Here is a 14393-nt window from a genome sequence, read left to right as displayed (position 1 = left end):
CTCTCTCTCTCTCTCTGTCACTCTATTTCTCTCTCTCTCTCGCTCTCTCTCTCTCTCTCTCTCTCTCTCTCTCTCTCTCTCTCCCCCCCCCCCCCCCCCTCTCTCTGAGGCATTCCTCCAACAATAGCAGCCTCTCTCTCTTTGTGGGCCCTCTCCTCAGAAACACAGTCAACACAGTCCAAGGTGTCAGTGCAGCAGAGGCTCCAAAACAAAAACAATGTGGGAAAAACAGGGATGAAAAACATTGAATGGTATCAACAATGTTTTTCTTGGAGACTTAAGTTCTCAGGGTTTATTTTCAGACCTTTAATCACCACTGTTTTGGTTACATAAAGTCATGGAAGAATAGATGTACTAACAATATGCCGCATGAGAACCCAGAATACTGTTTAAAACAATACGTATCTTAAAACTGAAAAAGAAAAGACAGAAACAAGAGAGAATTCTTTGATTTACAATTCTATAATGCTTTACTTAAATATTCCTAATCTAATGATGGGTCATACAGTAAAGAAATGTGGAGGTCTTTCGGGTATGATGGTGGAAAAGTAGTAATTTAGCACATTTTGAATTAAATGAATTAGTCTGATATACAACTATATATTATAATATAGGACTGACCTTCTCAGGACCAGTAGACCTCGTGGTCCTAATGATGAAAAGGTCAACTCCGAGGTCCTGGTTTAAATCAGTGGGGTGAAGTGTGGTTAGTGTCGAGTGGAGGTTAAGCATAAGGTTTTGTTTTAAGCTGTTTTACAATGAATGGAAGGCAATGCAAAGTCCTTACAAGGATAGCCCGCACATAGTGATAGCGTGTGTAGGTGCACATGCCCAGATGTGAGTCCAGAGGAAAGAATGGTCTCTGTTTTTTATCCTGCAGATTAAGCTAAGTCATCACTGAGGATTGTTCTACAGTTTATTAGACTAAATTCTCATAGCTCACTTTCATCTGTAATGTGGTTTCACACATTCTCCAAAACGCTGGTAGAGCACGGTATTAAAAACAACAAAGTTCAGTACAAACAACAGAAGGCGAACTGGGATAACATGAGTGCATGTACGTGTACTTTGAACATAACTCAGACACAAAGCCGGACACATTAGACACACATGAGATTTTCACATCACACCCCACATCCTCCTGCTGGGACGTCCTCAGTCACAACTGAGCAGAACAAAATCATAAATCCTTTTAATCAGTGCAACACATTCACAGATATATATACAGGTCAATCACAGACAGTGCTCCACCCATTTCCCTCAAAGAAGAGGACTCACTGCGAAGAAAAACAAGAATTCTGTCTTGAAAAACAAGAATGGCAGCCATTAGTTTGAGAGTGTTATAGGTCACATATGGCTCAGATAAAACGTGTAAAGTGTTTATCTTTGCACGCTGTTGAGCAGGTTGCTCTGAAATACGAGTGCTGACATGCGGATGTGAGCACAGCGTCGAGGACAGGGAATCAACAGGAGGCTGCTCGGGGAGGAAAAGCTCACTTTTCCCACTTGTCAGAAATGGATCAGGTTCAGTTGTGTCAGTGTCACTGGTCAGCAGAGACGGAGCTGTGTGTCAGTGTGACAAAGAGAAATCCTCTCTGACTCAGGAAGATTTTTCAGGCTTTCAGGTTTCCTGGCAGAATAAAGAGTGGAGAATGTTCTTTGCATCAGGAGCAGTGCCAAGTTTCCTGTGAGCTGCCACATCATCAACACCACATGTACTGTTGCCCCATCTTGTGGCTGAAACCTTAAATCTACAAAAACAAATCAAGCCAGTACAGGAGACAGAGAAACCAGTAATTTACGTGTAGAGTGAATCAATAATTAAATATAATGGGGCTGAGGAAAAGGAAAATTGTATTCATCCACCAGATTGTTGTTACGTAACTTTACCACAATATGGAATGCAGGATCAGTTGATTGTGCACATGCGATCTACAAACACATTTCAGATGTCGGGGAAAGTGGTGTCAGATATTATTTATATATATATATATATATATATATATATATATATTTATTTATATATAATGAATTTGTATTAGTATTTTGCAAACATTAACTGTGTCTTTTAACTGCAATTCATACACAAATTTCAAGAAGAATATCAGTGTATTCCTGTATGAAGTGTCACAGAAATGTACAGTAAAAATATGCATGGATACATTTACATTTATAACTAAATGTATAAATCTATAGATAGATCGATAAATATGCCATGCACAAAGTATTCATTATTTGATATTTGAATGCTTCATAAAAAGAGGATTTTTTTAAACAAATGAAATATAAATCGATCAATTAATATTAAACCTTCATACTCCTTTCCTCTGTATACTTGTTTAAAAGGAACAAAAATAATAGTAAAATGAGATAAAACAAGTAAAGAAAATAAATGATCATCTTGTACTAGTACCACGATGGGGAAATGTGCCATGTTACTGCAGCAAGTAAACACACAATATAAACACATGGAAATATTAAAACAAAGAAATTAATACGCATTTTGCACAATGTAAACAGCTCATATACACTCTTACAGTATTTCACATACATGAAATAGAAATTGCACAGAAGAGTAAAAAATCTGAGTGAGATATGAGTGGTTCTATTATTCACATTCTTAAAATGGAATCACTATAAGACAAAGAGCAGGACAAGGGGACTGCTATAGAACATATTTGAGTATATAAATAAAAAACAACAGAGAATTAGACATTTAGATTTACATGTATGGTTATATTAACATTTTTAATTATAACAATATCCACTGGATGATCGTCAGAGAGAGACAACAGCTTGTTTTTCCCCGTGTGCGTTTTGCAGACGGAGGAAGTTTGGCCCACCTCGGCCTCTGTAGCAGGAGCAGGGGGGGAGGAAGAGGAGGAGGAAGAGGAGGAGGAGGAGGAGGAGAAGAGCATGACTGGTCCTCTGACGTGGAATATTTCCGTAAAGAGACGATGAAGGAGTAGCGGCGTGTAGCTCCACTTCCAACCCGGGTTTGACGTAGAATCGAGACGGGATCACACGGCCCAGAGTCCCGGTGAGAGCGAGGCAGAGCCGGGCTGACGGATCCTCCCTCTCTCTGGCTGTGTCCCCCGCCTCCACACAGTCATGATTAAAGCCATTTTAATATTCAACAACCATGGCAAACCACGGCTGTCCAAATTCTACGAGCACTACGTGAGTACCCTGACGTTCCCATCATTTCTACATCCGCATCTCTGTGTTTTTATCCCGGCTTTGCTTCGCATCGAAAGGGCCACAGTGAATCTGCTCGGATACTTTTAACTCCACATGTTTTCTCTTACGCAACCGCGAGGAAACATCCCCACGAGCGATGGTCGCCCGCAGCTTGGATGCGCGTGCTCCACTTCCCATTGTGTCGGATGAGATGTCAGTGCATGAGCCCGCTGAATTATTAACCGTGTGCGAGGCGATCGCGTTCCCCCGCACCCAGCCGCCCGTGTCCGGCTCAGCTCGGCTCCAGTGTCGGTGTCCAGCTGTGGTGGAGGAGGAGGTGATGGAGGAGTGAGTGAGTGAGTTCACCCTGTGTTTGTGTCACATGACTCCAGTGACGCCCTTGTGATGGACTCGTGCTCACTTCAACCCTCCTCCACCACCACCACTGCTCCTTCAATTCACTTTATTGTCATGGAACCACGGTGACACTACCTCCTGCATCAGGAGGAAGGAGGTGCAGGTGGGAAGTGACTGATTGGGTTATATTCTTTTGCTGGACATGCTGTGTTGGCTTTTTCTCATTATTGGATTTTATATCTCGAGGTTGGCTCCCACAACAGTCAGGTGGCCAAATTCTGTGCTGCAGCCACGCAGGAGCATTTCAAGGGACTTTTGGGGGCCCTAGACAATAAGGGACCTGGGGGGGGGGGAATCGAACAATCAAACACCGCCACCTTAAAGCTTCAGTGTGCAGAATTTAGTGACATCTAGTGGTGAAGTTGCATGTTGCAGCTGAAGACCCCTTACCTCAACCTCCCCTTCCAAACATGGAACCTGTGGTAGCCTTCAGTTGTCATAAAAACTGAAAAGATAGTTAGTTTGTCCAGTTTGGGCTACTGTAAAAAAAACATGGCTGCCTCCGTGGAGAGGACCCGCCCCTGATGTAAATATAAAGTATTTAAACATAAAGGGCCCATTCTAGGGTAAAGAAAACAACAATTTGTACAATTTAGATGAAACACACACGTGAAAACATCACTAGGATTATTTAATATTCAATTTCTGCCAATAGATCCTTTTCACCTAAATCTTACACACTGAACCTTTTAAAGAAATTCTCTTTTATTATCAAAATTATGAAGTGAATTCCATTCTGTACCATAGGCAGCTTTCAGACCCGCACTGAACTCCGGAGATGCACGTGTGAGCGCGAATATTCGAGTGAGAGAGTCCGGAGTTTCTGCGCGTCCCTTGTACAAAGTGCTGCAGAGGAGCTCATGTGTGAATACAACAGGAGATTCTCTGCAGGATGCACCACCAGCGAGCAGAGTAGTCGATAGATTAGTTGACTGACAGGAGTATTTTAATAATCAGTTTATTCATGAATCATCCTTTAAGCAAACAGTTTCTAGTACCGACTTCCTAGATTTGAGGGCTCGCTGTGGAGTAAAAAAAACAAACATTAAATCTTCATATCATGGAGACTGAAAACATTATTCACCATATTGGCATAAAAAGATTACATTTTATTGATCAAGCGCCAGTATCCAAGAGAGAAACCAGCAGATGCATCAATAATTAAACCAGCCCCTAGTTGCAGCCTCAGTGAGCGTCGTCCTCCATGTTGTCTAATCTGGAGACGAGATGAACATGCATGTGTTTCAGGAGGATAAACTGGAATTGACTGGATTATAAGTCGACTGTGTAGACACCATCTGCTATTTTAAAAGCTGAGGTGTAAGATTACTGTCTTGCAGCAACACGTAATATTTCACACATATCCCTTACTCAGCACTCCGTTTATCTAAGTTATTCACTGTTCAGTCAGCCTCAGCGAGTGGTGTTCACATGATGCGTGTTTGAGTCTTGTGTTGTCGTGCAGTTTGTTGTGTTGCGAGCGAGAGTTGAGACATAAAGCCAAAGCATCTGTCCAATCTAAGCGAGACATGTCGGAGAGAGGAGGGTGAAATATGGACGCACACAAACTCGCAGCGCAGAACATTGATGCACCATCAATTTTCACTCAGAAGCCGGGGAGGAGAACATCTGTGTGTTGATGTTATGATAGCAAGGCCTGTGATTGTGTGAGTTTGTGGTTCTGCACTTTCACAGCTACAAATGTCCTTCCTGCAAAACAATCTTGCATATGCAGTAAATTAGAGCTGCAGATCTCTGTGCTACAACCTACAGAATAAAGCAGTTTCACATGTGTAGGTTACACTTTTAACCCCTGCCCTATTTAATATGTGTAATCTGTATTTGTAGTAAAGCCAAATCAATATGGATTTTTGGGTTTCAGATGTCCATATTGGGCAGTAATACATTTCCGATACCAATAAATCCGCTTATATGTTAAAAAGAAATTGGCAATGATTCCTAAGATGTTGTTTAAAACCTTTATGACAAAGAAATATAATTGAAGCTTGATATTTTACCATTTAACCATAAACCATATTATGAATGCAACCAAATCTATAGAACTTTAATGAAGAAAATATATTTTTGAATACTATAATACTTCATACACTTCATATCTGCTTACAGCTACATTACAGTGTGTTATAAATCCCTTTTGTAAGATTATGTTTCTGCTGTTTTTGCCTTTTTATAGACAGTTTACAGTGATGATACGATGGGGAACATTAAGGGAGAGAGCGGTGTGACGCGTGAAGAAGGTCAGGGACCTTTATCCAACTCAAACTGGGGAAATGTAAAGGGAAGGTTTCAGGTTCAAAGAATGAAGCAATAAAACCTTGAAAGTTTAAAAGATCTAGAAATTAGAGGAAAACATATGTCCAAAAACAATGGCATGAAGAGACCAGCATGAAGATGCTGCTTATCTTCTTACTGCTCTGCTCTTTTTTTTATTCTCTGCGACTGTATCATTAAACTGTGAGTACAGTAACCCTGCTGGTCCCGTGCTGCAAGTCACATGACCGATTCAACCTCGCAGCCAGCCGGGTTCTGGACACCCTCTCCTTGTGCTCGCTGACCTGCTGCGGACCCTGCGAGGACATTAGCTCCCTGTGGTGAAGCAGCCTCAGTGTTAGAGCTGCACACAAACATGTTCACCCCCAGGTTAAATGAGAAACCGTATGAGATCATATGTTTTTAGATTACATTACAGTCTCATCTGAATTTTAGTCTCTTAAATCGACCTAATGCAGGAGACTTTACCCCCTATTTGCACAGAAAATCTTTAAATGTGAGTCCACTCTTTAAGCCTTTCAGTTCCTCAAACACGCCTGAGGATGTTTGAGGGTTTAAACACAACCTCGTCCATTCGCAAACAATGCGATTAGCCTGCCTTGATTTGGTTTGCACAATGAAATCATTGGCTGCATTGCCTGTGGCCACCAGTGTATGTTTTAATATAGAAAAAGAAAATGGTAGGTATATAAATCCTGTTGTCCCCCCCCCCCCCCCCTCTCTCAGAGCCAATACATGTGTTTGAGGAAAACCGAGGCGAGAGGAGCCATTAGTTTACCTGCCAACCGAATGAAACGGCTCACTGGAAGCAATTAAGTGCACAAACAGCGCATTATTTACCATCTCGTGTTTGTTCTAATTTCCTGTTTCCTCGTTCCTCCTGCAGAGTGAAGACACGGAGCAACAGATCATCAGGGAAACCTTCCACCTGGTCTCGAAAAGAGACGAGAACGTCTGTAATTTCCTAGAAGGAGGACTGTAAGTGACGAGGCCCGGATGCATCCGCCAGTGACTTTAACTCGGTGGAAGTAAACGTAGCAGGAATTAATTTCGCCCTGTTAAAGCTGAGAGGGCTTTGTGAACGTCAGTCAATAGTAACAGTGTTTGCAGATCATTTATCATTCATGAATGAGGAACTGGGTGTTGTTTTACATCAGGAAACTCCACCGTTTGCGCTCGATCTTTTATTTTTTCACCTCTCAACTGCTCAAACTGTGCGACACCAAAGCCAAATGGTTATGAAAATATTGTACCGCACTGTACATTTAGCGTTTAGACAAGTTCAGAGTACTAGACTACACATGATCAAGAGGGTTTACGTAATTTCCTGTGTTTCAAGCTTACACACTCCTAAAGGTCTTACCTAACCTGCCTCCCTCCCATATCTTTTCATGTTAGTATATTGTGCGTCCTATCTTTACACATAAAAATATCCCGTTGTTTCTCTCCTTGCGTTTCTGTGTTATCTTTACTTTTACTGACATGTTAACGAGTGTCAGATCAAGCTCTGGGGCAGAGAGTAACATCCTCTGTGTATTTTTTAAAACTAAAACTCCTCCTCTTGTCAATTATTCAAAAGGAGAAATCAAGAAGTTTTTGCATGTGATGCTTAGATCAAGACTAACGTTACTTCTTGTGTCTCCTTGTTCCCTGTTGTTCTCAGGTTGATCGGAGGATCAGACTACAAGCTGATCTACAGACACTATGCCACACTGTACTTTGTGTTCTGTGTGGACTCCTCAGAGAGTGAACTAGGAATTTTAGACTTAATCCAGGTAACAGCCGATTGAAATCACAGGGTCTATTTACACACTATATTTACATACGTGTCACAGGCCATTTGAATTCTGTCTCACGCAATCATTAACGCTTCTGTTGACAGGTATTTGTGGAGACGTTGGACAAATGCTTTGAGAACGTCTGTGAGCTTGACTTAATTTTCCATGTAGATAAGGTAGGAAATACTTGTGATCTCTGTGATGATATATATTTATGATGTTTGAACGTTTGATTTTGTATTGAAATCAGATAGGCTGCTTCTTAAAGAACAACTGTACTACATGCTACAACAAAGAGCTGAAATTATTAGATGATGAATAGATTAGTAGATCTACAGAAAATGAATCAGCAACTATGCTGTCTGATTAATTATTATTCTTTAAATAAGAATTGCCAAATATCTCCTGGCTCGAGCTTCAAATGTGAGGATTTGATGCCTGTTTGTGAAAAAGGAAATCTTGTAGCTGTTGACTGGACAAAAACAAGCAATATAAATATCTCTTTAGACCCTTTGGAATTTATGCCTATGAAATTTATCAAATGTTTGGCAAATAATTCCCTGTTAAAAAAAAATAAAAAAATGTGTTGCAGCCTTACTGTTTATTTGATTTCAGCTATCATGCTCTTAAAAAGTCCTCAGTGGGCTCCTATAAGTGGAGGATGGTGCAGGAGCTGCTAATGAATATAATAAACTATAATAGTAATAATATACATTTGTCTTCCTAGATAAGGTTTTAATTTTAGACAAAAACTGCACATTAATAAACACCTAAATACTTTATATAGACTGTTATAACCTATTTATTAAATGTTGTAACATTCAGACACACTGAAAAAAATATATATATTTACCTTTTAGGTCCACAACATCCTGGCAGAGATGGTGATGGGCGGGATGGTCCTGGAGACCAACATGAACGAAATCATCATGCAGGTGGATGCTCAGAACAAGATGGAGAAGTCTGAGGTAAGCGTGACGACGCCTGTTCACCCGTATGTGTATGACTTGACTTTACCTCCATACTCTCTGAGGTATTGTGTCCAGTATGCAGGCATGTGTGTATGCTGCACCCTGCATGCCACTCTCCAGTGAACTTGTGGATGCTCCCTACCTACTCTTGAGTGTTTGTGCTCCTTCTTTTTTCCGGCCTCTTCTCTTGCCGCTGCACTGCTCCCAACGCAGACCAAGGCTCAACATGTTCTCTCCTGTAATTAAAATAAAAAACAAAACAGTATCACAGTCATCACTTTTGTCACTACTAGACTTAACTGTACCATTGTCCGATGCATCTCCAAAATCTGTGACCATTGAATCTCTCATATCCTCTAAATTTGGATTTAAAGTAGGTGTTTTTTTTAACTTGCTCATTATGTCAGAGGAGAATGTGGATTTTAAACGCAGTCCATGTTGAAGTAACTGCTTCCTTAATGTGCTCTAAAGAGACATTGCTTTGCTTTCCATGCAGCTTCTGCCCGCAGAGAAACATTCATTTACTCATCAGTAAAGTTTCTAATCCGACAGCCAGAGACAATTCCATGAAATCATTTCTGTTGTTGTATTGTGTGTCGATTTTTTTTTTTTGCCTCCACGCTCCTAAAGCATTACTGCACTAATGATTTGGTTTTGTTCTTTAAATGACTGCAGAGATGTCTAAACACTGAGGCAATGTTTCTGGGGAGGCATTTTTTGATTTTGCAATGACAGACGGCCACACAATTGTTGTGTTTTCGAGTGAAGGGTTACGTTATTAGGTCGACATTAATTGTGTGCTCTAATATTTGAATTTAAAAAGTTTTAGTGTGAACTACATGCACCTTTTTCTCAACCTCTGAGCTGCATTGTGTGTTTTATACCAGACACAGTCTTTCCTCTGGATTGATATTCTGTAAGCAGAGTCTTTTACTGTTCTACAATCATCAGAGCGGCTCTGTCTCTTCCCTCTTGGACCTACCCTCGACCACAGTGTGTTTTTCACACTGATGCTAATTCAGAATGACACTGTTCATTTATAGCACAGTGTTTGGGGAACAAGGAGCGAGCTGTTCTTCCTCCAATCTGGCAACGACCAATTAAGTGGCATCAGTGTTTTTTCATCAAACTAATACTTCTTAACTCGTATCTTTATTTTTTGCATTAGAAATAATTCTGGGAGAAGCTTACGATTGACTTTCCAGACGTGGTCCATGATAGGTCCTATCACTTTTTTTCTGTGGAGATGAACTGTAAATCCTTTTTAATCTGCTTTAACATTCCTCATTCCTCTTTTTTCCTGACCCTGTCTAGTTCTTTCCATTCTTCTCTCTCTTTACAGACGTTTATCTTTCAGTCTACCAGGCAGGACAGGTAGACACAGGTACTGCTAAATTTACAACCCAGTGCTTTAACCTTAACTGAAGTTTACTCTCCCCCCATAGTCTCTTCACATGGCGCTCCATGTAACAGTAAACTGACGTCACTAACCTATGCAAGGAATCTTTCGTCACAGACCCAAAAATGTGCCATTTCTCTTCTTAACTAGTGACATCATGTATTCGCTTCGGTGAGTTCACACGAGGTGGGCGGGATAAAACAAAGACCTGACAGTGTAGTGTGTAAATCTAACAGGTGGGACTGGCTACAGGTACTTCTGTTTTAGACATTTCTTAAACTGTGTTGACATTATAGGATTAGAATAAAGAAGAATAAAAGAAATTAGAATGGCACTCTAATGAAACTACATTTAAATTCCCTCGATCCAGATATTTTGGGGGGGGTTCTGCACCAAATTGTACACTCTCAAAAATGTCAGCCCCCTAATTATCTCAGATTTCTTTCATCAAGATCCATAAATTATTCTCTTAGAAAACATGGAACATTTTGAAAAAGTACACCCTATCTTGAGATGTTAAAGTAATTTAAGTGGATCTGACTACTGATCTGAATCGCCCCAAAATCGGGTTCTTTGCTGACCCCGGCCACATGCTTCCAACAAGTTTCACGTTAATCCGACCTGTAGTTTTTCCGTAATCCTGCTAATGATCAGACAGATAAATAGATGCCCTTCTTGGTGGAGCTAATACAATTATTACAGTTTTGGGGTTCTCTATATCTAATCAGAAATGTTAAAATTCTGCATTAAAGGAATAGTTCAACATTTTGTGATATTCCCTCATTTGCTTTCTTATCAAGCGTTGCATAAGAACATCTGTATCTGGAGCTAGCAGCTGGATATCTCAGTTTAGCATAAAGACTGTAACCAGAAACATCTGGTGTTACACTGTCAAACCGCAACATAATCCACTAGCCTGCTCCTGTAAATCTCAGTAATAAAGAGGGTTCATCTCATTTGTTTAGCTCATTAACAATTCTCCTGTTTTACAGGTTGTTATGTGTCTGATTATTTCTTGGCCCAGGGGAGAATCCATGCAGTTACTGGTCCCAGCTAATTAGAAATGGTCTGGCACTGAACAGCTCATAAAACAGTGAATTGTGTTAACACTTTTTGCAGAGATTGAACAACACGGTATAATATTAGTTATAGAGTTAGCTATACAGGTGCTAACAGTTTCTCGGCTTTGACTTTAAGCAAAGCAGAGCTAACTGGCTGCTGTCTCATGCTGCATATTTTTGCAGTATTGATATTAAGTCTTAACTCCAGCAGCAAAGCTTATTTCCCAAATTGTGAAACTTTTCCCTTTTTATATCTCTTTCTCTAAACCACACCTAACATGACGTAAACCCACGATAAAAATAAACCTCTAGAGCTTTTATCCTGTGATTCTCTCCCACTGATGTCTCACAGACGAGAGCTCGGGTGCTGCTCAATTTTTAAAAGACTCCCCGACTAGCACAGACCAGAAAGTCAAACCACTGTTGTGTGTTACACAGCTGGTGTTACTATTTCTGTACATATGAGTCACCCAGCATTTCATTAAAAACCCCACTATAATGGACCGGCACAGTTGGCCTCCAGGTGGCCCCGCTGCGACTCTGTCTCACTGAAGACGGAGTCCATGTGCTGGATCAGCATTCCTCCATGTTAAGGACACGGTCGTCTTTCTGTCCAACACAAGTCTCCTTGATTCTTGGCAGAGGGAGGAATGTCCATTAGACAAATGGCCCATTGAATTAATCCTGTGAAAATAAGTGGAGTGGATAAATCTACATTCCAGATGCACTCGGAGCATGTCACATCACTAAATGATTCACGAGGTGATTTGAACGTGTTCCTGAGAGAAAAGGGTGAAGAATGCGTAGCTTTTAAGTCTTATGGTCATTTTTGGGTCCGTCTCCTAAAGATTCAGTCGGGGGTTCTCTAACCGCAGTGATTCTCAAATGTCAGCTCACACCTTGAGTCGAAAAAAATCACCAAAACGCTCACTCGCTGAGCTTTATTTGATTTTTCCGAACTTAAAACGCCAAATTGATTTGATACAGCTTCACATTGAGATTCATTGTGTTAGAGTGAAGTGCCTCCTCTGTCCCTGAGAATAGATCTACCATGGTAGTTTAGCACAACTAGGCTTACGACCTCCTTATGTCATCAATAGGCAACACTATAGAAGAGTCAATGGCACCATGTTCTTGTTCCTCTATCCATAAATATGTATTTAGACAGAACAATGTTAGCAACAGTCTTCCCTGAAGTAATCCCACCGACTGCAGGTACAGTACCACCTGAATTATCATGGCCAAAGCTTACATGATGTTTAATTTGATTCTTTTGTTAATTAAATTTGACGCACACGTTCTGTACACACCTATCTATCCAAACATCATTCCCGCCTTCATATCCAGCTCCATTTTTTTCTGCTTTACCAATTCTCTCCCTGCATTTTTACCCTTATCGGTCCTCAAGAGTCCGGTGGGTTCACTTTCCAAGCAATGCTGCCTTTTGTCCATTTGATGAATGTACAGTACTGCTCAGTACGTTAAAAAAACAACTAATAGTGAATGGCCCAGTACAGAATGTCCTCACAGTTGATTCATAATTGGCTCTGGTTGTGATGTAAATCATTCTAGAAACAAATACTGCATGTGTGTATGAGGCTATGAAGGCATCTGAATGTACATTTGCACATGATGTCTGTCCCAGTAGCTGTCAGTGCTTTTGCATTGTGTCAACAAGTGACTGTTGTTTTGTCTAGTACTTTGTTTAGCATTGTGTGAGTCTAATGTTCTCTGTTCAATGTGTTGTCGTGTACGGCATGTTTCTTCTTTTTTTTAAATTTACTGCTTTGTATCTTATCAACCCTCCTTGTGTGTGTTTTTGTGTGTGTGTGTGTGTGTGTTTGTTTGTGTGTGTATAGGCCGGCATTGCAGGAGCGCCTGCTCGTGCCGTATCAGCTGTAAAGAACATGAACCTCCCCGAAATGCCCAGAAACATCAACATTGGTGACATCAGCATAAAAGTGCCAAATTTACCCTCCTTCAAATAGCGGCAGTGACGTCCTGAGCCGGCGGATGTCAGCCAGTGTTTACCATGATGCAATCTGTTTACCAAAACCTCAAATTACCATCTTTTATCAAAGCTATACATGAGTTGAAGGTACTGTGTGGTTTGTCACTCCTAGTTCTGGTGTTCTCACTCTGTTTCTCCGATTAAAGAAGACAATGTTTTACATTTTTTTCTTTTTTTTTTTTTCTTTTTCTGTTTAAAATGAAGTATTTATTTATCCGTGGTACATTCCTTCTGCCTCGCTGGAGGTTGACCCTCACTCAGCACAGATCTGTGTCAGTTTCTCACTAAAATGATTTCACCTTTTCACCTTCAAAAGTGTTTACTCAAAACGTAATGAAGTTTGGGAGCAGACTATTGGTCTTGGTTATTCCAGGGGAGAGAAATGCATCAGTGGAGGGAACTTAAAGAAACCATTTCAAATACCAAATTGGAGCAAGTCTGCTACAGTATTAAAATTCATAGGTTATAGCTTGTTTGTAAAATCAGTGCAAACAATAAAGAATATTATATTGCTGTGTTACAGAAATATGGATATATATATATATATGCTTAAATGAAACTTTCTTTTCTTGTTTGTATGCAAAAACATTTTTTAATGATTTGTTATGTCTTTAAAAAATTATTTTAATTTGAATCTGTGCTTGACCCTTTTCTTTTTCAACATAATAAACTGTCAAAACTCAAACTTTGTGTTTGTCAAATTTCATTATTACTATAAGCTCATATTTTCAATATGTATTTGATACATAAACCTTCACAAAACGTGAAAGCAGCATGTTATAAATTGTCCCTGGAGACATAAGATCTTGTTGAACAAAACTGTTTGGTGTATGGCAGCGAGTTATTTAGGTTGTGAAACAAAACAAATGTAGAATTTGAAGATTCAAAATGTTTATTTGTTCTATGCTACAGGAGACATTACCCTACACTTTGTAAATTTCAGGAACAGGAAACATGTAGTCAATGCTACTGGTGAGTTACTGATATACAAAATAATTATCAGTGGGTCATTTGACATTGAAGAAACACTGAAGTCCTATGCAAATTGGTGTGACCTGTTCATTGTAAAAAATAACCTGAGTTGCTAGTGTTCCATCATTATTAGCCAGCGAGCCATTGAAAACATTAAAATTAAAAATCTATCAATCTGTCTTTATATCTATCTCTCAGTATGTCTGTCTATCTATCTATCTATCTGTCTGTCTGTCTGTGTCTGTGTCTGTCTGTGTCTATCTGTCTCTCTGTCTGTCTGTCTGTCTGTCTATCTATCTGTCTATCTATCTA

General features: G+C 40.0%; 2 protein-coding genes across 3 annotated transcripts in view; both read left to right on the top strand.

Moving 5' to 3' along the window:
* commd10 (COMM domain containing 10) overlaps positions 1 to 14393 on the top strand; it is a 77317-nt gene that overhangs the window by 5564 nt on the left and 57360 nt on the right. The window lies entirely within an intron of this gene.
* On the top strand, positions 2485 to 13791 carry LOC117767471 (AP-3 complex subunit sigma-1). Of its 2 annotated transcripts, XM_034595125.1 has the most exons (7): positions 2485 to 3180; positions 6776 to 6867; positions 7553 to 7664; positions 7772 to 7843; positions 8528 to 8635; positions 9981 to 10022; positions 12958 to 13086. In XM_034595125.1, the coding sequence occupies exons 1-6, from the start codon at positions 3112 to 3114 to the stop codon at positions 10014 to 10016; spliced, it is 489 nt and encodes a 162-aa protein (XP_034451016.1). In that variant the 5' UTR covers positions 2485 to 3111; the 3' UTR covers positions 10017 to 10022; positions 12958 to 13086. The 2 variants fall into 2 exon arrangements, with proteins under 2 accessions (XP_034451016.1, XP_034451015.1); XM_034595124.1 differs by lacking the exon at positions 9981 to 10022 and having other exon boundaries at positions 2510 to 3180; positions 12958 to 13791.

The sequence above is a fragment of the Hippoglossus hippoglossus genome, chromosome 9 (assembly GCF_009819705.1).
Source record: "Hippoglossus hippoglossus isolate fHipHip1 chromosome 9, fHipHip1.pri, whole genome shotgun sequence".
NCBI lineage: Eukaryota > Metazoa > Chordata > Actinopteri > Pleuronectiformes > Pleuronectidae > Hippoglossus > Hippoglossus hippoglossus.
The sequence above is the reverse complement of the archived record's forward strand: the minus strand, read 5'-3'. Positions and strand labels throughout refer to the sequence as shown.

Bases quoted from the DNA above. Each gene is read 5' to 3' on its own strand.
- LOC117767471 (XM_034595124.1), top strand. From the start codon at position 3,112: ATGATTAAAGCCATTTTAATATTCAACAACCATGGCAAACCACGGCTG. The intron at 3,181-6,775 runs GTGAGTACCCTG...TTCCTCCTGCAG, and splicing joins CCAAATTCTACGAGCACTAC to AGTGAAGACACGGAGCAACA. The intron at 7,844-8,527 runs GTAGGAAATACT...TTTACCTTTTAG, and splicing joins TAATTTTCCATGTAGATAAG to GTCCACAACATCCTGGCAGA.